The following is a 22,088-nucleotide window of genomic DNA, read 5'->3' on the forward strand; positions in this document are numbered from 1 at the left end:
TCACTTGTTTTATAACAGATTCAGTAGTTGGCAAACAAAGGTGGTCAGTAACGCTTCAGCCATTCAAAAGCAAAAACCACATGAATAGTTGATATGTGCTACTTGTAATGTTTTATAATATTGATAAACTACTGGTTTCATAAATCCGGTAAATCTTTATTGTAAGAAGTACAACTCAACAATCAGTTTCATTTAATATAAACAAGTATCTTGATTGACTACAAAGCGGTGTCCTTTCTGCCTTGATACTTTTGGTTGTTAACAGAACATTTTCTCTAAAAACATACTTCGATCTAATTTTAGCATTGCTTTAGAGTTTAAGCAGTCAAGATGCTTGTTGCTCCAATACAAAAGACTATAAGGTTTCATGTGAAAGTAAAAGAAAAATCTATCTCATTGTGTACTAACGAAGATGCACTTGGCACATGGACAGTGAGGTAGAGCCACGTTTATGTAGCTTTTGCAGTGAAGAGTTAAAGAAATGGTTCACCCCAAAATTAAAATGTTCTTACCTTCGACCATCCAAGATGAGAATGAGTTTTTTCTTCATTGGAACAGATTTGGAGAAGTTTAACATCACTTGCTCACCAATGGATCGTCTGCAGTGAATGGGTGCCGTCAGAATGACCAAACAACTGATAAAACATTTTAAAAATCCATCTGCGTTAATGACAGATTTGTTTCTTAAAAACATGCAGCTTTTCACTTCACATTATGAAAATTGATACAAGTCATGTGTATTATTGTGATGCTTTTCTCAGCTGTTTTGACTCTCATTCTGACGGCACCCATTCACTGCACAGGATCCATTGGTGAACAAGTGATGCAATGCTAAATTACTCCAAATCTGTTCTGATGAAGAAAAACTTGTGGGTGGCCTGAGGCAGAGTCAGTTTACAGCAAATTTTCATCTTTGGGTGAACTATTTCTTTAATGTACCAGGAATTAAATATGTCCCTTTGCAAGTTATAGTCGCATTTATTGGAGATCCTTTTGTAGAAAACTTTACTGTCCACTCAAAAACGCCAGGTGTCCTTTTGAGCATTTGTTTGCATAATGGCCCTTCTCACCGCACTGGAAAAAGAAAAACATACTGAATGTGACTACATTTGTGGGCATCATAGTAGTATGCGGAGAGGAAAAAAAAGTTTTTATGCATAAATTCAAATGACGCCCCACCTTGTAACACGTAACTTGATCCAGTGGACGGGGACCACGAGGTCCACCCATGTTGTTAGAGTGCATTATCCCAACAGCATTCGGCATTCTCTGGTTGTTGTTGACATTGGTATTGGTTAACTGGATGAGGGAGTGTGAGGACCGGTTTGTGGGCTGCATGTTTTGCTGCTGGAGATTAAAATGAAGATGAAACATTAGTATTAAGGTAAACATTAAATTCTTTTGAGTCTAAAAATGTAAAAAAAAAAAAAAATCACAAACCTTTTGCTGAGACTGAGCCTGTTGTGGTAATGGTGGCTGTTCAGTTGCACCCATAGGGAGTTCAAATCTTGGGCTAGGAATTACATAATAAAAATGCATATGCTCAGAATTAATGCAGAAATGTGTATGCATAAATTGCAAACACAGATACTCACTGCATAAATTTGCATGACTTGCCCTCCGGGCAGAAGCCAACAAGGTAATTTACACAGATGACTCTTCTTGTGTGTCTGTGCCTGCAATCCGGACCTAAAGGGAAGGTGAAGATTTAAATTAAGTTACATTATTTAAGATTTACATTACCATTAGTAGAAAATGATTTATTTTCTTCCTATTACAATCAATTTTGAAATATTTGTAAAAAAATGTAACTTAAAAAAAAACACTGCAAAAGACTTACCATGCTTACAAAAGCCCCTATCATACCAGGGGCAATCTTTAATCTTAGATTCTGGGTCAATGTGCAAAAATGGACACTCTTTATTACTGCACTCCCCTGCAAAAACAAAAATACATTATTAAGACTAACTACACACAGACAGATAGATAGATAGATAGATAGATAGATAGATAGATAGATAGATATAAAATACTAACCAAATTTAGAGTAGAAATAACATTCAGGCATCTTTGTCATATCATATTCATGTAAAAATTCACATTGGTCTCCTTTCTTGCATAAGCCCCTCAGCCAGTGTTTGCACACCACGCTCTTTTCTCCACTGATGTGTCTGAAAGGACACATTCCACCTGTCAAAAGAGAAAGAGCTGTAAGAGTCTGACCGAATCAATAAACCTGATTAACACATGAAGTCCTTAAAGCAGTGTTTGGTTTGTCCCACATGCCTTTCATACAGGCGGCTCTCATGAAGAACTCGCACACAGCTGCTCCAGACTCTGAAACACAGCAAGAACAATCTGTGTCATTATCAACTGAACATTTAAAATACACATGAATCATAATGCTCATAATAACTTACTGTCCATTCCTGGGAAAGGCAGGGGCTGAGCGCCCAACTGTTGTTCGACAGCGATTTCAAGATCAAACTTGATGTGGTCGACACACGCGATTAATTCCTGCATGTTGATAGTATATTCTGCATATGCTTCTGACAAGCAGTTGAAACTCTTCTCTTTATAACACCTGATCAGAAAACTAAAACAAGTCTTAGTGGCTAACAACTTATCAGTTTGCCGTTGGTCAGGTTTAATTCTGGACGTAAAAAGAGAGAATAGCGAAACGGTATACAGATTTATTAGTTGGGTAAGCCGTTTTTAATGTAGCTCATGAGTAAATCGGTAAAGATAAAGAGAAACATTGTAAATAAACAGATGCTTTTAGAACCGTCTCCTTCCACAGCGCTGTTCGAGAGTGACCCCTGAACTCCAGGATCTACAACCGATTACCATCGCATCGATTTTCAGAGAACGCCCGAATGCGGCGTTTTAAATTGTATTTCTTATAAAGGGTGATACGTTTAGTCTTATTAATATCAAAAGGTGTGTCAATTATCTTCTAATTATTAGTCGTTGGATGGCAACTTTGACTGCACAAAGAATCTCCGAAAGGGCTGGTAATGATCGGGGTGTTGGTTGTTGATTAAAAGGTCTGCTGTGTAGTCACTAGCGCCATTTGCAGATTTGCAGCTCCTGACAAAGGCACTGTGACGAGTGCTGGCTGTATACCTGGGATTAACAAAATCTATTTAACAAAAAAAGATAAGATAACTGATTGAGGCTTACATTTCGTAGGTGTAAACTACCAGCAGAATCTGTTTTTGTCCCTTATTCTTAAAGAAATCCAAAACTTTAAAGATTATATTATGTCCAGGATACCAAGACTCCATAAAACTAACTTATTAAAACTAAACTGAATATTTTTGTGAAATGACAAAGCCTATTATGATTCTACAAGTATTTTCTGCTTATTATTAAACGTCTGGTTAGTTTGTTATATTGTTAGTGTTAGATTAGTCACTGTGTTTTAAAAGAACAATAATAATCAGTGTAACGTGAGTACCGTAATGATTACTTTTTTCAAGTAAGTAGTAAAGTAACGCATTACTTTTTAATTGACAAGAGAATATCTGAGTTTTCGAATAAGTAACACCAGTTACTTTTTTCCCCCATTTATTAATTGAAAGCTCTCCTGCCCCCATGTTGATAGAAATCGGGAGTGAGATGTTATTTTAGTTCTAGAATAAATGTGAACATGCATTAATTCTACAAAATTAAATTCAGTCACACACACACACACAAACAGATTTAATTTTTCCCCTCAGAACTAATAAAAGCAATTAAAAGCAGCTTAGAATAGGATTCAAAGCTGCATTAGTTAAATATGTTAAATAATACAGATATCCTTTATGTATTTAATCCCATTTTATTAACCAATTTACTGCTGAACTACGATGGTCCACTTACACAAAATAAACTAACATTTGTTCTTTTTTATTGCTAAAGGGTGTTGTACTTTCTTCTGCTTTCTATTGTACAGTAGTTTAAACAGAACACATTAAATTATTTCAAATATTCTCATTATTTGGTTCTGATGTGTTGGATTGTTTGAAATGACTGAATACACACAGATTTGTCCAGCAGTTATTAAGATGGTGAAATTCAGTTTCAATCTTTTGTAATAATTGAATAGACATGTAATTCTATATGTCATTTTAGTAAAGAAAATACAGACAAAAGTTGATGAATCGGGGAGATTTTCTCTTTTGACCCGGAGTTTTTTTTTCATCTTTGTTTTAAAAAAGAAAGTGGTAATTCTGAAAAGGTCAGGATATGGAGATGTACCCTCGTTCCTTCCAAGATAAAACTGATACCACCTAACTTAACGTTTCTAACATTAGTCTCATTAAAATATTATTCATAAACCTGCTAGTAGGGAGGGACTGATCTGAAAACTGATATAACACATAAAATAACTAATTGGAAGATTCATACAAAATCTTTTTCTACAAACACAAAAATTCTGATTTGTATCGGATGAAATATTCTGCCTTACTCCCTTTACCAGAACCTGCTTATACAACACACATCATGGAAGCACACACTCAAAGCACGAGACTGGACAGTGTAACCCAGAATAAGACCCACGGTTTAATACAAATAATGAAAGAAAAATAATAAAAATACAAAAATCAAAGCATACACATACAATCCGTTTCGAAATTGTAATGACAACCCAATAAATGTATTAAAAATACAAATCAACAATCAGTAAGTTCAAAACGTTGTTGCCCTCTTGACTCATCCAGAACATCCTCTGCATCCACAGTGAGTGCACTCAATGATACGACCCTAAGAAAACAAAACCACAAATTAGGAACAGTGGCACATTTACATTTAGTCATTTAGCAGACGCTTTTATCCAAAGTGATTTAACAATGGAAGCAATCAAAATCAATAAAAGAGCAATGATACACAAGTGCTATAACAAGCCTCAGTTAACTAAGCCTGTACACATAGCAAGGTTTTTTTTAATTATTATTAAAACAGAAAAAAAAATAGAAAAATAGTAGTGCAAGCTAGTTAGAGTCTTTTTTGCTTTTGTTAATTGAATAATAAATAGATAAATAGAATACAAAATATTAGAGAAGCTAGTGTTAGTTTCTTTTTATCAAGCAAATATATATATATATTTATTTTATTTTTTATTTTTTTACATGTGACGGATGTATTCGACTTTGAGTAATTAAAACTACTTGCATGACTTACCACTTCCAGCTTGCTCTTGGGAACTCTGCAGATGCAGTTTGTCCCGAAGTTTGTGTCGCGCGTCTGAATGCACCGCAGACAGCACAGATTTTCATAGCCCTGTTTTTTCCATTTGGCAATCAGATTCTTGTCTGCATAGCCCTCTCTGATGCAATATTCATAAAGCTCTGCGAAAGAAACTCATAAAAGTTAACAACTCACCTAGAAACAAACGTTACAAAAGATTGCACCCACCCCCACACCTCGACTGATGGCCTTCCTCTTGTAGAAGAGGTCGAAGATGTAGCGGCTGCGCTGGTGATGAAGTCTGAAGATCGGCCAGAGAGACTCGACCTTCCGCTTGCCCTCGTGAGGATCGGTCTCAACTGAAAACACCGCAGCAGTTTATAAACATCGGAACACATTCACAATAAAAGTTAAATAAAAACAGTACATTTTCTCATTCTAAATAAACGAATTACACGTGTGAATATTGATGTTAACTACACTAACATTCTTCCTGACGGATTAACCATCCCAAACAAACAATCGCCTCGTTAGCTTTATAGCTAGTTTGTAGCTTGCTGAACGAACCTTCGCGCATTTTCTGGTCCAGCTCGTCAAGAGTCGGCTCTATGAGCTCCCAGCCATCTGGAGGTGGTTTCCTACTCCTTTTCACCTTAGGCATTATGTTGTTTAAACAATAAACGATTGCCTTGGTTATTTATCAACAGCGAGCCGCTTCACGAAGAACTGCCACTGCCCGATGTCTGTCGCCGAGCGGGTGACGTAACTCCGAGGGTCCTTTCAGTGTGAATCGTCACGTCAACGAGCTGTCTTTGTTCTCACACATAAAACACTAACTATAATTATTTCCAGCCTTGTTTTTAATTGCTAAAGCGGAATGCATTAAATCATGACTATTTCACATATCAGCGATGGTTTTATTATGGTGAAACTGTGGCGTTATTCTCTCTTCCAGCATATTGCATCAGGCTAGGTGTCCGATCGAGTGCCTGAATTTAAATATAGGACCAGCTGGCTATATGCTAATCGATGACTGTACCTACTTAATCGTGGGATTTTGTATTTGCTTTATTTACTGTATCGCCCCAGAGCCAAATCAAACCACGTAACTATAATTAATTGCTGCCGTTCAGTCCGTTATCTACAGAGCTGGATACGCGCGCGTGTGGCGAAGTGTGGCAACCTGATATGACATAATTCATAACTCTACCACGTTTTTGTTGTGACTTTGAGTGTGCTTTAGTCGACTGTTTTTGTTTTCATATCCAGTCAAGTTTAATCGTCATCATGCCTAAAGGGGGTAAGGGATCGTTTGTTGTGTATGTTGTGGCTGTCAGAGCCTGGTCTTATGATTGACATTATATACTGTCTGGATGTTTGTACGTTTAAACTACGTCTTCTGTGTTATCAGCATATTTTCATTGATAACAATGTTATTAGAAAGTGATCTGCTTTTATTTTGTTTTTATTCATTTTTATTTTTTAGGGAAAAAAGGTGGCCATAAAGGTCGCATGAGAACTTACACAAGTCCCGATGAAATAGATGCTCAAATGAAAGAAGAAAAAGAACGAAAAAAGGTACGTTTTTTGCAGATTCACACAGAAATATAACAAATATTAATTAACATCAACCAACAGCATTTAAGTTGGGCTTTAGAATTTTTTTTTTTAACAAAATGAAAATTCACTTACTTTTTTCATTAATCCCACTGTCAACAATTAATTAATGTATATGTTTAATTTCTTTAAAAGTAATAGCATTTTTAATCAACAAGATCATAACAGTGATAATTCATACCACTCCAGTGAAACAACATTTCTCTGCCAACGAAAGGCAGACGTCTCCAATCATTAAGTCCACTTAATTAAACCCTGTCCTTTTGTTACAGTCAGCTGCACACTCGCATTCAGACAGCTCTCCATCCAGTCAATATATATATTTTTTTCAATAATCGGTTTTACTTAAATCACAACAGTGCGGAAGAAAATCTCTACTTCCATTACATCGCAGTTTTATGTAACAGTGGTCAAAAGCAGATGGTGACTGATTCTCAAGAGCGCCACTCACTTCAACCACTTTCTGATTCAGTGCCTATCCGCATGTCAAATTAGCTAAACAGATTCATCGCTGCATGTGCTGATGGTTTATTTTACACTGTAGAAGGAAGAAGAAGAAGGTGCAGCAGTGAACGACAACCAGAGCGAGGACAAACTGACAGCGTCAGGTTCAGAGGACAGTGACGATGAGGGGTCTGAGGTAAGTTTTCTTTTAGACTGATGACGAGTCCATGTTCCTGCAGAGCTGTCAACCTACTTATAGATCCATTCATCCGAGACGACTGTGGCGGGACAGAGACATTCAGCCAAGTGTCAGACACGCTCTCACTCAGTCTAATGGGTCTGACATGCTCTTACTCAGTCTCATTAATGTGGAATCTTATTGAGTGGAGCAGAGCATTGCTTTTTGATTAGTCACTGTGTTTGTAATGTAGGAAGTATATATAAATATATATGTGGGATGTCACACTCGCTGAGATCTGATGAATGTACTGTAGGCTGGCGGCACTTCAGCAGATGTTGTATCAAATAATGCGGTCAAGTTTCAGCATGAGCTTTTGTATAAATGCACAAAATGCCTATATGAAAACAAACTGATCTCGTCTCCATCAGTTTAATTTCATTATTATTATTTACTTGTATAGTATTTATTAATGTTTTGAATTAGCTTCTTATCTTTAAATTAAAATGTGTCTACGTTTTAGTAATTTTGTCATGTTTCTTTGTTGTATTTATTAGGTTTTTCTATATTTCTATTTAGCTTTTTTTTACTTTAGTTTTTATCACTTGTAGTACTTCAACTTAAACCTATTTTATTTCGGTTAGTTACAAGAGCATTTCTCATTTTCATTTCAAGTTTCATTTCAAATTTTTCATTTAATATTTGTTATTTTTGAAAATGTTTTAATGGGGTCACGAACTGAAAAACCTAAATTCCCTTGATCGTTCCTTGACACATAAGAGGAAATTTAACTTTAAAAACATCCAGTAAGTTTTAGAACTTGAAATGTTCCCGTTAGTTTAAAAACAGTTGTTATTGAAGGCCAAAACATCAGCTTGTGGAATGTTCTACTCTTTGATATAATAGTGTGGATAAGCTCCGCCTCTGCAGAAGATGATCAACACCTGCTTCTACATCGCTCCCTGTTTAGCCCCGCCCACTGATTAATGCATGTAGTGTTTACAAGAGAGGTGAAAGCGCAGGTCTATGCAGAAACCAAACAATTAAAAAGGCTGTGATGATGAAAACAAGACGATGTGCAGTGCCAAGCTGTGGAAAAACTGTATTTGCATTGCCTTCCTTCTGATCCCAACATTAGGAAAGAGTGGAAGAACTTTATGTTTAATGAAGATCAGGACGGCATCAGTAAGAAATTCACTTCATCACAGCAGCATCCATCTGTGAAAGACACACAACTGTTAGCCAATCACAGCAGTGAGAGTTTACTTCTGAGAGTCTACAATCTGTCACACCTGTTCAAACAGAGCGTTCTGATGAGGGAGGTTAAAAACAGGAAGGAACCCTTTAAGTTTTAGTTTCAGTTAACAATAACAACACTGATCTCTGTTTTGTCACAGAAAAGGAAGGGAGTTGAGGGCTTGATAGAGATTGAAAATCCCAACCGAGTCGCCCAAAAAGCAAAGAAAGTCACAGACATAGAACTTGAGGCTCCCAAACAGCTTTCCCGAAGAGAAAGGTAAGAGACACTGGGGTGAGTCCAGCTAACAACATTTTCCTTCAGCTACTGCATACCATCTCATTATTTACCTTCATGTTATGTCACAGTTCTTGTCACTGCTAGACATCTAGACACGTGAATCTGTCCCTTCTCCACTCTTTCAATAAGTTTCTTTTCATATTTCAGAGAAGAGATTGAAAAGCAAAAGGCCAAGGAGAGGTATATGAAAATGCATTTAGCAGGAAAGACAGATCAAGCTAAAGCTGACCTCGCTCGACTCGCCATTATCAGAAAGCAACGTGAGGACGCTGCACGGAAAAAAGAGGAGGAACGTAAAGGTAAATTGTCTGCATTAGTTGATGATGTTGAGCAACTTGTGTAAATGTATCGCTGGCAATCAGAGATTCATTATTGTATTCTTCTTTGTCACTGCAGCAAAAGAAGCAACGCAGGCGGCAGCAGCAGCGGCTAAAGGACTACATACGTTGTCTCTCAAATAATCCAAATAGTGGATTCTTAGAGGTTTTGATGCATTTGTGGACAGTATACAATGATATTGACAATGTTATTTTTGAAGACGAAGCAAAAGATAATGTGGTATGCTATAACACCGTGTTCCATTGAACAGGAATATATCAGAGTATATTAACCCAGAAAGCAGCCTTTTAATTGTCCAAATAAAATGCCTTTGTGAGAGCCCTGATGCTATCACTGAAGTGGCTAAATCTTAATGCTTGCATTCACTCAGTGATATTAGAAATATATACATATTTATTAATATATTAACATATTGCCACATGTAGCTGAGTCAGATTTGCAGTCTCAGTTTAAATGATTATTGTAAGGATAAACATGTAATAATCTGTCCTCAGTCAGATGTAAAGGACCTGGTGTATTTAGAGTGATGTTCTGATGGTATTCTCTTCTTCAAATAATGTAAAGAATAACATGCACCAATAAAATGTCAGAACCTTTTTTTTTTGAAAATGTATTTGCATTATATTGTCAATTGTTTTGTGTATCTCACTAGTATTCTTGTAAACCTTAAGAACTGTTTAGATTTTTAAGGTGCAGTTTTGTACTTCAGCACATTTTTTTTTCAAAATGTTGTAGTTGTTAAACATACTGACAGTCGGCATTTTTTTAATGCATAAGAAACATTTGGTCAAGTTAAAAAAATATCTATATATATATATTGTTACATATATTAGTATTATCGTATTGGACACTCCATACCGTTGCTTTCCACGTCCTAGAAAAGCCCAGGGTGACTGTAGCATGTATTATATGAGATATGAACAAAAATGGTACGTAATTTTTTTTTTGACGAAACAGAAGAAAAAGGAAAATGTGCTCTCTGTTTGTATCACGCCTTTCGTTGTGGGAGGGGCAGGATATCGATAAGCCACGCCCCGCATCGTGCTGATTGGTCTACAAATTTCGCGGACTTTGACACGAGGAAACCTAAAAAAGTTTTCACACAAAGCAATTTGGGTCGAACCATTAACCACATTTGTAAAGGTAAGTAAAAAAAGATTTTCATTCTATATATCATATATATATATATATATATATATATATATATATATATATATATATATATATATATATATATATATATATAGATAAACACTGTTTAAAGCTCAGGTAACGTAAAGCAAACGGTAGTGGATCAAATCCAAACCTTGTGACTGTCTGCATATTGCATTCGTCCCTTAGCCACACGTTGTTTGATATGTAACAGTTAACGTTACATGATGTATTTCGCGGGAAATAAAATTTAACCCTAAAGGCAGTAGTTCCGGTTTGTTTGTCAATAGCTGCAGATCTAAATTTACCTTTTCAAAGTTCTCTAACAGACGTGGAAAAACTTCTGCTAGGTCAGTGAGAGAAACATAATCAAACTTTGTTTGGTAATCTGCGCTGGTAGCTACTGTTGCATCACTTGATGGTCAGCTGAGCACTGTTGTTTACATACTGTTACAGTTTTTATTAATATTCTCCACTACCACTACCGTGTGTTTTTAATTTGCGTTTTAACCATTTTTGTTTTTAAATATATTTACCTTTCATTAATTTTAGTTTTTAGTAACTTTTTAACGTTTTATTTAAGCGTTAGTTGACTAAAAACCGATGACTGGATATCAGTCTAAACAAATTCATACTCCGCATTTGATACAAGGATACTCTGTTAAAGAGCTCAACTACATTAATACTATTATTACAAATTATGTAACCCAGTGTATACAGTTTGTTTTGCACATGGGGGAGTCTTCTAACTGTTTTTTTTTCCTCTAGAGATCATAAACTATGGCACAGATCAACGGCCATAACAATAAAACATGGGAATCTCATAACAAGATGATGCTGGAGCCTCTGAGCACAAATGATCCTGAGGTAAGTCAGCCTCTAGACTCCATCCAGTGAACCATGAATGATATTCTGTTGTGCAAACCTTTTTGTTTTGACTAGTTGTGGGGGTTATGATGAAATCTGCTCTCCTAGACTCTGATCTGCCTTGTGACATGCAGCTTTAGCCTAGCTTTTGCTTGGCTGAAGTTTGATTCATATCACAATGAATATAGAAATATTTCTGTGTGCACTAGGTCTTTAACATAATAAAGAAGGAAAAGAAGCGGCAGACGTATGGATTAGAGCTCATTGCCTCTGAGAACTTCACTAGTCGGGCTGTTTTGGAGGCTCTGGGCTCCTGCATGAACAACAAGTACTCTGAAGGGTATCCTGGTCAGAGGTGACTATTGTGTAATTACATTTTATGTACTGGTACAGTACAATTTTATGTTGTTGCATATGCCAATAAGATTTACACTGTGCACATAGACCTTGTGCATTAAAAAATGCTTCTTTTAAATTCAGACTTTGTTTGATGTTATCAGGTATTACGGAGGCACGGAGCATGTGGATGAACTGGAGCGTTTGTGTCAGGAACGAGCTCTCAAGGTGTACGGCCTGGACCCGGAGAAATGGGGAGTCAATGTTCAGCCGTACTCTGGTGGGTTTGTTTCTGTGTCACTAGACTGTTGCTGAAAGAGATGTTGAAACATATGAAACATTAACTCAAGCGCACGTTGTTGTTGTTGTTGTTGTTGTTGTTTTTCCTCAGGGTCACCTGCAAACTTTGCCGTATACACAGCCATAGTGGAACCTCATGGGCGCATCATGGGCCTCGATCTTCCTGATGGGGGCCATCTCACCCACGGCTTCATGACTGACAAAAAGAAAATCTCAGCCACTTCCATCTTCTTTGAGTCCATGCCGTATAAGGTGACCTCGCCAGAATCAACTGAAGTCATGTGAAAACGGACATATTTGTAATTTGGCTAGAGGGTCATAGTTGAGGGTTAAACATTTAAGAATTTTTTTTCTGTTATCTACATAATGGCAAACTTGTTACCACTGTCTAATTGAATTTCTGTAACCAGACAAGTAACATGGGCAGAATTTGCAGCATGCCGAGTGATTTGGTGAATGATGCCTTTTGTTAAAAATGATTCCAGGACTACTTTAATGTTTAACAGTACCGCCTTCAGTATGTGTGACCATTCCACAGTTTAAGTGGTGCGTTCTAATAGATGATCCTAGTGACAAATTGATCAACCTGCCCCACTACATGTTTAGAGTAAATACTAGGGCACAGAAAACCCTAATGCTGAGACAGCACTGGTGTGTTATACCTGTATTTCTTTGTTTTTGTTCAGGTCAATCCAGAAACAGGGATCATCGATTATGACAGACTTGAGGAAAATGCTCGTCTTTTCCACCCGAGACTAATCATTGCAGGTCAGTGCTGTTTCTTAGAACATCTGAGGATTTTTTTAAAAAAAAATCTGCAATGTGTAAAGCATTTATAATTTAATTAATATCATTAATAAAAATAAATAAATAAAATCTTACTTGAAAACCCTTTGTTCAACTATCTGTTGTTGTAATAGTGCTTCCTAAATTATTTTGAGGAAAAAAAATGAATGCCAACAACAACGGGAACTGATTTTATTTGAAGTTATTACATTTTATAACCACCAGTTATACCTGAAAATGTACCTCTTAATCTGATTTCATAATTTTTTTTCCTACCAAATGGGCTTTTTTTATTTATTTTTTTTTATAGAAAAATAAAGAAAAGTAGCAGTTAATATTTGTTCATTTATTTAATTTAATTCAAATGAATGCTAATGTTATCACTTGAATTAATAATCCAGTTTTATGACTTATAAAAAAAATTTGTTTTCTTTACATTTTCTACAGCACTTTGTTCAACTATCTGATGTGCTTTGTAAATCATTAAGCAAAAATAAGAGAGTCATTGCTGCTCTGATGGGCTTGTTAGAGAATAATATAAGTAATAAAAAAATGTAATTCAACATCAAAAGAAATGACAAACATCATGATTAAGGTTTCTGTGCACCATTGTCAAGGCACCAGCTGTTATTCCCGTAACCTGGACTACAGTCGCCTGAGGAAGATTGCAGATGAGAATGGAGCGTATCTTCTGGCAGACATGGCTCACATCAGTGGTTTGGTGGCAGCAGGAGTCGTGCCGTCTCCGTTTGAGTACAGTGACGTTGTTTCCACCACCACTCATAAGACCCTGAGGGGCTGCAGGGCAGGGGTCATTTTCTTCAGGAAGGGTGAGTTCAGTGTGAGATCACCTGCTGTTAAACTCAATCTAGGCCATTGACAGCACTGTCACTCCTGTGAATTTCAGGAGTTCGTAGTGTTGATGCAAAGACAGGCAAGGAGACCCTGTATAACCTGGAGAGTCTGATTAACCAGGCAGTGTTTCCTGGACTGCAGGGCGGCCCTCACAACCATGCCATTGCAGGTAAGAACTGACGTCCTCCTTGTCTTTAGATAAGGTTAGCTGAGATAAGATAAGTTGAGATAGTTATGAGGTCAGATAAGGTTAGGTAAGTTTGCATTTAAAGGGGTCATATTATGCTTTTTGAAAGAAATTTTGTGTATTTGTTGACATGCTTTAATATTCAAAAGCACAAAAAATGTTTAAAATACTGTACATTATTGTAGGTTCTCTATGCCCCCGCCTCTTTTCAAATGTGTTATTAAGTCCCTCCTTCTGACTAGTGCGGTCTGCTCTGATTGGCCAAATGACCCAGTGCATTGTGATTGGCTGAACACTGCAAGCACTCGTTGGAAATGTAACGCCACTTTCAATAATCGCAAGCTTCATCTATCAAAATTTTAAATGTAAAGACAGTTAATAATGTCTTTAGTGGCGTTACAGACACAGTCATGAAGCTCGTATGTGTTTGTAGTACACAAGCCAACTTGACTTTTTAAATTTGATAAAGAATATCTCTATGGATTTGAAACTTCAGTCTTTGCAACATTATAGATCTTCTTCATGCACCAAGAGCTTGTTACCCTCCAAGGAGAAAAGAAAAATTGAAATCGCATCGTATGCCCCCTTTAAACTAGGAATGTTCATGATTAATCCATGATCTGTTAATTTACATGTCAATTGAATAACCTTGCTGTTTAATTTAGTTCAGTTACCATCCAAAAATCCTGAACACAGCCAAGGAAGCACTTTATTCTGCCCTACAAAGGCAAAAGACCTGAATTCGCTAGAGTGAGAAACTTAGAAAAATTACTTTAACGTTTTTTTACTTGTCCAGCCAAATTAATTATAGGTAAGACGCTGGAAATTTTGCAATAATATGTTTTAGTCATGAAAATTATCTGCATTAAAAAATTGTGAGCTCAAACTTGATTTTTCCACCTATTTTGAAGTGAATGTACTCTGCATTTGCATTGTCTGCCAAACATGAGAAGACACACAAAGCCAAAAGGCAGTAACTTCCACATTATCAATATTTGGTTGCTGATCTACATTTACAAAATGGTTATTGTAACACCAGTATAAAATCTAGTGATCATGGGCCGTCTCATATCGGCTATTGCATATAGAAATGTGACTGTATTTAAGGTTGTTTTTTTTTGTGTGTGTTTTTTGACCATAACAAGCAGACTAAAAGTTAAACTGAGTGGATACTAATAATGTAATGTAAAATAATGCTAGACATAGTATAATTGCTTTTATATTGCCTAAACTAAAAGAACAAGACTTGAGGATTTATGTGAAATATATTTACTGAGAAAAATTTAGATGTTCAATACTTATTTTACCCGCTTTATATATAATGTACTGATTTTACCCTGAGAGTTAGTACTTGACTTAAATTCAAAGACGAAAGTAATATTTGTAATAAAGTCTTATTTAAATTAGACCGCAAATGTAATTAATTATAAATTACATGATTTTTAATAAGTGTTTATTAATATTATCACTAAATTTACTCATTAAAAAAAACTAATGTTGACCAATGATTATAAATATTTATAAAAATGGATTTAAAACACGTTTTATTTAACTGAAACCAGTATTAATATGTATTAATTTGATAAATTATTTACATTTATTAATGTTTCTACTTTAAAAAAAAAAAAAGACTAATTCAATTTTATGACAATTGATTGTTAATATTCCTGCCAGTTGACATCCTTAAACTGATTGCAAGTTTTTTTTCTACCCAATATATGTCGTTTAAATATTGTTTATTATTCTATAATTATTTACATTGTTTATTTATGTTATCACCTAAAATTATTATTTTTTTACTTTATGACAACTGATTATCAGTATTCTTGGTTCTGTGCTCTATTTGATTTGTCTGATGTGATGTGCAGGGGTTGCTGTTGCTTTAAAGCAGGCTCTGACTCCAGAGTTCAAGACCTATCAATTGCAAGTTCTAGCAAACTGCAGGGCTTTAGCAGCCACCCTAATGGAAAAGGGCTACAAAGTTGTTACAGGTGAGTTCCTTAAGGATTCAGTAAGGAATTCATAAATTATTCTTGAATTAAACCGTTGGCTGAGGGCGAAAGAGACCGGAATCACTTTATCTATTGTTTTTATATGTAGGTGGCTCAGATAATCATCTCATCTTGGTTGATCTGCGTTCAAATGGAACCGATGGAGGAAGAGCAGAGAAAGTCCTGGAGGCTTGTGCCATTGCCTGCAACAAGAACACCTGCCCAGGTGCAGTGGAAAAAAACATCATGTTAGACTTATTTTTGTATGTTTTACTACAACAGTCTAATCCGTTATTTCACTGATTCTTTTCCCAAAATTTGTAATGAAGGTGATAAAAGTGCCTTGCGCCCCAGCGGCCTTCGTCTAGGGTCTCCTGCTCTTACATCTCGAGGACTATTGGAGGATGATTTCCGTAAAGTCGCGGAGTTCATTCACCAGGGTGAGCTTTATGCAATAATGTAACATTTAAAGAATATTGTTCTTGATATTATAATTGACAATGTGTGTTATCTGCACTCAGGCATTGAGTTGACATTGGAGATCCAAAGAAACATGAATCCTAAAGCAACTTTGAAGGAGTTCAAGGATGAACTGGCTCGAAATGAGAAGTACCAACTGAAAATAGGTCAAATTCGAAAGGAAGTTGAAGACTTTTCTGGAAAGTTCCCAATGCCTGGGCTGCCAGAGTTATAATTGGGGTCTTTCTGACTGTTTGCTAAGATTACTATTGATTTAATGGACACAAAGGTCTGAATACCACTCAGCAGTCCACTGCAATCATCATGCACCTCAATGTGATGACTTCCCTTTCATATAAATCACCAAATGATCTATTTTGGCTATAGATTTCATTGGTTTTTCTAGTGTGTTCATCACGTTTTCTCTCACTTCTGTGGTTGCACCGGTTGTAAACTGAAGTGATCTATGAAAAGTTTTACTGTACACTTAAGTAATCTGTACATGCAGTGCAAATAAAGCCTGAACTATTGTAAATGTGAACATTTTCTTGCTGATTAAGTGTAAAATGTACATCTCACTGTTACTATTTACTCTAATAAGCTGACATGCGGAAGTCATTACAAATTCAGACAGAGACAAATCATGTGCCTTTTACTATATAATAAAGGAAAGTCTGTTTTTGCTGAAGGCACAGACTTGTGTGGCATGATAGGTATGATGCCATTTAATAATGATGCAAAACAGCTAAATCAGAAATAATTTAATGAAATTGAAGGCAGAGGAATTTCACAGTGGGCACCAACTCAAAGCACACAGATGACCCTCATGATTTACTCGACTTAACATCCATAAATATTTTAGCTTGAAGAAAATACCTCACCTTAAACCAGGACAAGCTCACAATACAGTCTTAAAATAGATTTGTGTAAAGTAGCAACAAAAATGCATGATTTAGACATTTATAGCAAACAGAAACGGCAAAAAGAAGTAACCTTGTGCGTATAATGGTATGGCTTATTCTCAATTCACATTCAACAGAATCTGCAATTAAATGCTGAGAAATCGGTCTCTGACAAATCGTTACAAAGGCCAATGATTACTGGGTAGCCAACACAACTTGCTATTAAGACACGTGTGATGAAACACAATGGTGGCAGTCAAGATCTGTAATTGTGGAGTACAACTGCTATCATGCAGTACTGGGAATAACAATTACAGACAATGTATTTTGGCCACAACCACCATTATTGTTCATTTCACATCACTGCAACAGCCATTAGAATGAAGTGCCACTTCATCCACACAGTTACTCATGCTGACGTTGACAATTTATATCCATTTTAAATATACCAGAAAGGCTGAACAGCACAACACATGAGATACAATGGAAGGGTCTCAAAATTGCCACCATATTTTGCAGTCTTTACATTTTTGTGTTCTTCAAACATGCAGAAAAGTTGTGTAACAGTTCTTCACAATGTGACAACTTGCATGCAGTGGTACATTCGTTCACCTCCTCACACAATTACATTAAAACACGAAGGGCAGCTGGCTCCATTTTTGTTTAACCATGCCTTTAACCTTTGTTCATTTTGGTATAGTAAAAAAAAAAAAAACATTAAGTTTTCCCCTCAGATTTTACGTCCCCTTAAGAGGGCAGAAAGAAAAAGGATAAATCGACAAATTTGCATGTTTTCCCCGTATGTTATTAATCAGTTTAGTGTATTAATCCTTTCTTAAGCTCAGAAAGCAAGTATCAAAAAGCTTATTACTGACCAATACATGAATTAACATTAAATTATCACTTAACTGAAATACATATAATGCTAATTCATTTTATAAAGGCTGCATATTGAGAAGAATGTGTATATAATAAAATACTGTTCTGTCGCCACGCAATTTACTTGCATGAAATTATGCTTGTGATTTTCATGCAGAAACAGTTGCTTTGCTTGTGAAGACAAAAAAGCATTAATTACGAAATGGGATACCAGGACCAGATTCATTAAATGGTTATTAGTAGTAGCAGTCAATGAAAACAAGCTTTTGACTACACACATTTAAACAAGCCATTTCATATGGCTTCTTTCAAAACAACTACTTGTGCTTAAACAACAGTGAAATTTTACAGAGTGTTCGTTTTATTTCATAGCTTTCTGTAAGGTCTTCAGACCTCAAGGGGAACCATTTTCTCCATTCTACTGAAGACGGATTGGCAATAGATTTACGCATGCAACCTCTACACTAAACAAACAGTCAAGACCACATTTTGTAACACCAGACGTTCAACCTGCTGCTTCCTCGAATGCTATGAAAAAAAAAAAAAGAAGGTGATTACATTCAATTCATTTGGTCTCCTGATTTTATCGGGGTTAATGTAGAACAGATAGTGGACACATTCAGATTTTGTACAAATAGCTGGTGGTGTAATTAAAACAAAAAGACTGGTTGGCCCCCTTCGAGGACCCCTGAATGTAATGCCGCTTGATGAGCTCACTCAGGTACTGGACGATTTTGCTCTCCTCCACAGTGTAGCCGAGCTGCAACAAGAAGTTAGTCCTGCGTGATGTTACCGAGCCCTGGTGGTTGATGTCCATGGGAAGGTGAATGTGATGGCAGAATGTGTAAAGGAAGGCCTTGGCTGTGAGCTGAGTCAACATACCCTGAACATGGAGGAAGTAGGTACTGCCACGTTTGATCTGAGTCCTGTGGTCTGCCAAATGGCTTACTAGTGTTCCTTTGTATGGCGGACACCGGAGGGTCTTGCTGTCACAGTCCAAAATGCTTATGTAACGGCTGTATCGATTCAGAGAATGGAGAATGCTGGATCCAGCCGGGGAGGCAGCTCTGGGGAAAAAGAGAGGAAATAACAAAAATAATTAACACTGCACTTTTGGTCACTGATTTAAAGCATTGAAAGCAACAAAACTGGCAGCTTTTGAAACCATGATACAGAGTTATCGATTGACTACAGGTCCGCCACATACCTCTGCAATCCAATGAGTTTCCATCTCTGCAGGTCGGTGAGCTGAAATGGCGATGAAAGCCATGGTTGGACGGTTTCACCGTACTTGCCGAGATTGGGAATGAAAATGAACAACGCATTGACTAGCTTCCTCACCGTGCCCTCGTCCACCCCTAAAATAACGAGCGTCCGGCCACTCAGAAGGCAGGAAATGGCTTGCTGCGCAAACGGATATTGCCTGATGAATCGAAGAGCGCTGTGACCAGCTTTCTTCTTCTGCTTCAGCGTCGCCGCATTGCCGTAGGTGAACGGAGACACAGCACGGTCAGAACTTGTGGAGGTGCTCATGAAGCTCGTACTATCGGAGACATCTTCGATTGTAATTTTTGCCACCTCCTCAGTGTTCAGTTCAGAAAAAGTCAGTCCCATGTTTGGGCTCTCTGCGAGGGCTGACTCTTCCAAAATGTAGTCCATCTGTAAGGCAGGGTCTCCCTGAAGAAGAGACAGAGGTTCTCGGTTCACCACGGTGTCGCCATAGCACTCCTGTGCAAGCTCAAGTAAAGGTTCCTCAAAAACGAAACCGTCCTGTCCAATACAGCAGGTGGGATCCACCGGGACTAGATTCCCGTCAGACGTCCTTTGTGGGACAGCAAGAGAGCTGGATGCGTTTTCAGATGGTGATGCAATGGACACCTTGCTCTTTCGTTCCAGGCCATCAAAGTAATTTGTCTGTAGACTAGAAGGACTGACACCTCCAAAAGCCTCGATGCTCTTGTCGCTACTAAAACTCCCTTTGGTCTCCGTGTCAGCAGCCTCTGAGGTTTCCTGCGTAATGTCAGATGTACTGGAGTCGGGACGCCCTTCCATAGACTCCACACCGGGCTTAATGTGATCTACATCTATGCAGGTGGTGTACGAGTCGAGACTCTGCGGCTCGCCAGAGAAGTTCAGTATAGGGACAGTTGGATTGTTGGAAGAAACACTGAAGTTCTTTGAGGTTCCTCCGAACTCCGAGTCGCATTCAGCTTCGAAGAGGAAACTAGTAATTCTCTGTTTGCTCAGAAGGGCCCTGTCAATCTGGCTAGTGTAAATAAGGCACAGATCTCCTCGGTATGACTTCTCAATTGTGTTTAGTTGCTCTAGAGTTTGGTGGAAAAAGCTGGCGTTGCAGAGTTCTTCCATCGTTTTCAAGCGTTTATCAAAGCATTTTGCAGATTTGGCCTTTATGAGCTGAGGCGTGTAAGAGGACTTTCTACTCTCGCATTCAGTTTCCACAGTCTTATCTGCAACCTCAGAATGATTACTGTTTAGTGAATCGTCTATTACACTCGTCTCAGCCGGTTTCTCGGTCTCGTGTTGTACAAAATCCCCATCTTTCTTTTTCCTGGAAGGATAAGATGTGATTTGCCTCAGCAGATCTCTGTGTTCATAGATGGACTTCTCCATATTGGCCAATTCATTCGCCTTGTCAATAGCTTGTGTGGAATAACAGCCATTGTTCTTTTTCTGTAGTTCAGCCTCTTTGTGCAGCACCGATCTGGTGTACTCCAAGTCTCTCAGTTTCTTTTCCAGCTCGTTTGCAAAAGCCTTCCTGTTGCCTGATTTTAAAAATTCGGAAGCCTTGGAAAACTCAGATGACAGTTCTTGAAACTGATGCATGATCTTCCTCTCGTCCGCGGAAATGTAGGCCATGCAGAAGGGGCGCACAAATCCGCGAGCCTCCAAATCGTACAGCGTCAGATGATGAACGTAAGCGAACGCCCCTTCCTTGGAATCACCCAGGACAACTTTTGAGTCCTCCACAAAATTGAGCTTTGGGTAGTTACTGCCGGGAGGATGCCCAACGAAGGACGCCTGGTAGTCCACAGACATGATGCGAAGGGAGAAGTAGTTAAGGTCAAATGTCCCACACACCTTGGGGTCATTGGGAATGGTGAGTAAAGGCTGTGGACCGACCTGTTCCGAAAATTCAGAGACGAGTATGAAATCTTTTGCGAATTTTGCATAGGATGTCTTCGTCCAGGGATTTGCACTGGCAGCGTGAGCAAACAAAGGCACAGTAAACTCCTCTGGAAGTGAGTACGGGTCCGTGAAAGAGTCCCCAAAGTCATCTTCTTTGGTAAAAGCCACCACATCTGGCGAGCCAATCATGTTCTCTGAGTATATAGAGACATCAGCAGAAATAGCCCTACCTACCTTTCCATGATCCGTGTCTGAATCGATGGAAACATAATATTTCACAAAGACTTCATTTTAAAAACACAAATCATAAAAACAGTGTGCACTGAGGACTCTGTCTTTGCAGCAGAGCTGGTTAGTCCACTGAGCCAGATCACGATCTGAAATAGATGAGCTTGAAGACCTTTGATGTCACCTGCCATAAATCTCACACATCTACGCTGCTTACATAAGCCTGTTTATAACCGGGCATCTATATAAGAGATCAAAACGAAGACCCCGCTGTTACAGTGCACTGCAGCTGCTCAATAAACCGACATCCTCTGACAGCAGCCATATTTAAACGATCGTAACCCTCCCATGTGACTGTCCCGACGAGGAAGCAGAGGTGTCTCAAAACCTAGAGGGCTCACTAGCTAGACAGCAGTTTGGGCACACAATGTGAGCGGACTCGGGAAGCTCTCATGCTGCCCAAATATGCGCCCTACGTAGGAATCTAACTGGGTTTTGAGTCACAGTCTGTTGCATTTGTTATGATGCGCTGTCTCCTTGTTCAAGGGGAGACTTTATATTAATCGTAACGTATGACACATACATGCAGATTCACGGATTTTAACGTATTATTATTTGTTTTTGATTAATTTAATTTCGTTGGAGAAATACAGAACACAGCAGATTACTGACCAGATTGCTTTACGGTATTTTTACGACAATTCTCCGCGTC

General features: G+C 37.8%; 5 protein-coding genes across 8 annotated transcripts; 2 read left to right on the plus strand and 3 right to left on the minus strand.

Annotated features, from left to right (window-relative positions):
• Positions 1-135: 135 nt before the first annotated feature.
• Positions 136-2,908, minus strand: cpsf4 (cleavage and polyadenylation specific factor 4). Of its 2 annotated transcripts, none has more exons than XM_052553041.1 (8): positions 2,421-2,908; positions 2,287-2,337; positions 2,038-2,190; positions 1,841-1,936; positions 1,596-1,689; positions 1,441-1,513; positions 1,180-1,344; positions 136-1,074 (listed from the first exon to the last, which is right to left on the minus strand). In XM_052553041.1, the coding sequence occupies exons 1-8, from the start codon at positions 2,521-2,523 to the stop codon at positions 1,006-1,008; spliced, it is 804 nt and encodes a 267-aa protein (XP_052409001.1). In that variant the 5' UTR covers positions 2,524-2,908; the 3' UTR covers positions 136-1,005. The 2 variants fall into 2 exon arrangements, with proteins under 2 accessions (XP_052409001.1, XP_052409000.1); XM_052553040.1 differs by having other exon boundaries at positions 1,180-1,347; positions 2,421-2,891.
• Positions 2,909-4,528: 1,620 nt separating this feature from the next.
• bud31 (BUD31 homolog) lies at positions 4,529-6,140 on the minus strand. The gene is made up of 4 exons (XM_052550831.1): positions 5,740-6,140; positions 5,409-5,531; positions 5,167-5,333; positions 4,529-4,749 (listed from the first exon to the last, which is right to left on the minus strand). The coding sequence occupies exons 1-4, from the start codon at positions 5,831-5,833 to the stop codon at positions 4,699-4,701; spliced, it is 435 nt and encodes a 144-aa protein (XP_052406791.1). The 5' UTR covers positions 5,834-6,140; the 3' UTR covers positions 4,529-4,698.
• A 53-nt stretch (positions 6,141-6,193) lies between these two features.
• On the plus strand, positions 6,194-9,884 carry pdap1b (pdgfa associated protein 1b). 2 transcript variants are annotated; one of them, XM_052550828.1, is made up of 6 exons: positions 6,194-6,472; positions 6,659-6,750; positions 7,334-7,429; positions 8,809-8,927; positions 9,096-9,247; positions 9,345-9,884. In XM_052550828.1, the coding sequence occupies exons 1-6, from the start codon at positions 6,460-6,462 to the stop codon at positions 9,407-9,409; spliced, it is 537 nt and encodes a 178-aa protein (XP_052406788.1). In that variant the 5' UTR covers positions 6,194-6,459; the 3' UTR covers positions 9,410-9,884. The 2 variants fall into 2 exon arrangements, with proteins under 2 accessions (XP_052406788.1, XP_052406789.1); XM_052550829.1 differs by lacking the exons at positions 6,194-6,472; positions 6,659-6,750; positions 7,334-7,429 and adding an exon at positions 8,293-8,596.
• Positions 9,885-10,293: 409 nt separating this feature from the next.
• Positions 10,294-16,761, plus strand: shmt1 (serine hydroxymethyltransferase 1 (soluble)). Of its 2 annotated transcripts, none has more exons than XM_052550826.1 (12): positions 10,294-10,430; positions 11,208-11,306; positions 11,516-11,661; positions 11,807-11,922; positions 12,034-12,194; positions 12,629-12,710; positions 13,346-13,558; positions 13,636-13,752; positions 15,639-15,761; positions 15,871-15,987; positions 16,091-16,201; positions 16,283-16,761. In XM_052550826.1, the coding sequence occupies exons 2-12, from the start codon at positions 11,220-11,222 to the stop codon at positions 16,453-16,455; spliced, it is 1,446 nt and encodes a 481-aa protein (XP_052406786.1). In that variant the 5' UTR covers positions 10,294-10,430; positions 11,208-11,219; the 3' UTR covers positions 16,456-16,761. The 2 variants fall into 2 exon arrangements, with proteins under 2 accessions (XP_052406786.1, XP_052406787.1); XM_052550827.1 differs by lacking the exon at positions 10,294-10,430 and adding an exon at positions 10,632-10,789.
• Positions 16,762-16,966: 205 nt separating this feature from the next.
• Positions 16,967-21,918, minus strand: smcr8a (Smith-Magenis syndrome chromosome region, candidate 8a). Its single transcript, XM_052550825.1, has 2 exons — positions 19,209-21,918; positions 16,967-19,068 (listed from the first exon to the last, which is right to left on the minus strand). Exons 1-2 carry the CDS (start codon positions 21,335-21,337, stop codon positions 18,621-18,623), a joined length of 2,577 nt encoding a protein of 858 aa, XP_052406785.1. The 5' UTR covers positions 21,338-21,918; the 3' UTR covers positions 16,967-18,620.
• Between the last annotated feature and the right edge of the window lie 170 nt (positions 21,919-22,088).

Source organism: Carassius gibelio, chromosome B3 (assembly GCF_023724105.1).
Source record: "Carassius gibelio isolate Cgi1373 ecotype wild population from Czech Republic chromosome B3, carGib1.2-hapl.c, whole genome shotgun sequence".
Classification (NCBI taxonomy): domain Eukaryota; kingdom Metazoa; phylum Chordata; class Actinopteri; order Cypriniformes; family Cyprinidae; genus Carassius; species Carassius gibelio.

Excerpts from the sequence above, each read along its gene's own strand:
- cpsf4 (XM_052553040.1), bottom strand. The coding sequence starts at position 2,523 with ATGCAGGAATTAATCGCGTGTGTCGACCACATCAAGTTTGATCTTGAA. Across the intron at positions 2,191-2,286 it reads GAGAGCCGCCTGTATGAAAG|GTGGAATGTGTCCTTTCAGA; the intron begins GCATGTGGGACA and ends CTCTTTTGACAG. Across the intron at positions 1,514-1,595 it reads AAGTCATGCAAATTTATGCA|CCCAAGATTTGAACTCCCTA; the intron begins GTGAGTATCTGT and ends TGTAATTCCTAG.
- bud31 (XM_052550831.1), bottom strand. The coding sequence starts at position 5,833 with ATGCCTAAGGTGAAAAGGAGTAGGAAACCACCTCCAGATGGCTGGGAG. Across the intron at positions 5,532-5,739 it reads GGACCAGAAAATGCGCGAAG|TTGAGACCGATCCTCACGAG; the intron begins GTTCGTTCAGCA and ends CGGTGTTTTCAG. Across the intron at positions 4,750-5,166 it reads CCAAGAGCAAGCTGGAAGTG|GGTCGTATCATTGAGTGCAC; the intron begins GTAAGTCATGCA and ends TTGTTTTCTTAG.
- smcr8a (XM_052550825.1), bottom strand. The coding sequence starts at position 21,337 with ATGATTGGCTCGCCAGATGTGGTGGCTTTTACCAAAGAAGATGACTTT. Across the intron at positions 19,069-19,208 it reads AAACTCATTGGATTGCAGAG|AGCTGCCTCCCCGGCTGGAT; the intron begins GTATGTGGCGGA and ends CTTTTTCCCCAG.
- shmt1 (XM_052550826.1), top strand. The coding sequence starts at position 11,220 with ATGGCACAGATCAACGGCCATAACAATAAAACATGGGAATCTCATAAC. Across the intron at positions 11,923-12,033 it reads CAATGTTCAGCCGTACTCTG|GGTCACCTGCAAACTTTGCC; the intron begins GTGGGTTTGTTT and ends GTTTTTCCTCAG. Across the intron at positions 13,753-15,638 it reads TCACAACCATGCCATTGCAG|GGGTTGCTGTTGCTTTAAAG; the intron begins GTAAGAACTGAC and ends TGTGATGTGCAG.
- pdap1b (XM_052550828.1), top strand. Across the intron at positions 8,928-9,095 it reads CAGCTTTCCCGAAGAGAAAG|AGAAGAGATTGAAAAGCAAA; the intron begins GTAAGAGACACT and ends TTCATATTTCAG. Across the intron at positions 9,248-9,344 it reads AAAAGAGGAGGAACGTAAAG|CAAAAGAAGCAACGCAGGCG; the intron begins GTAAATTGTCTG and ends TTGTCACTGCAG.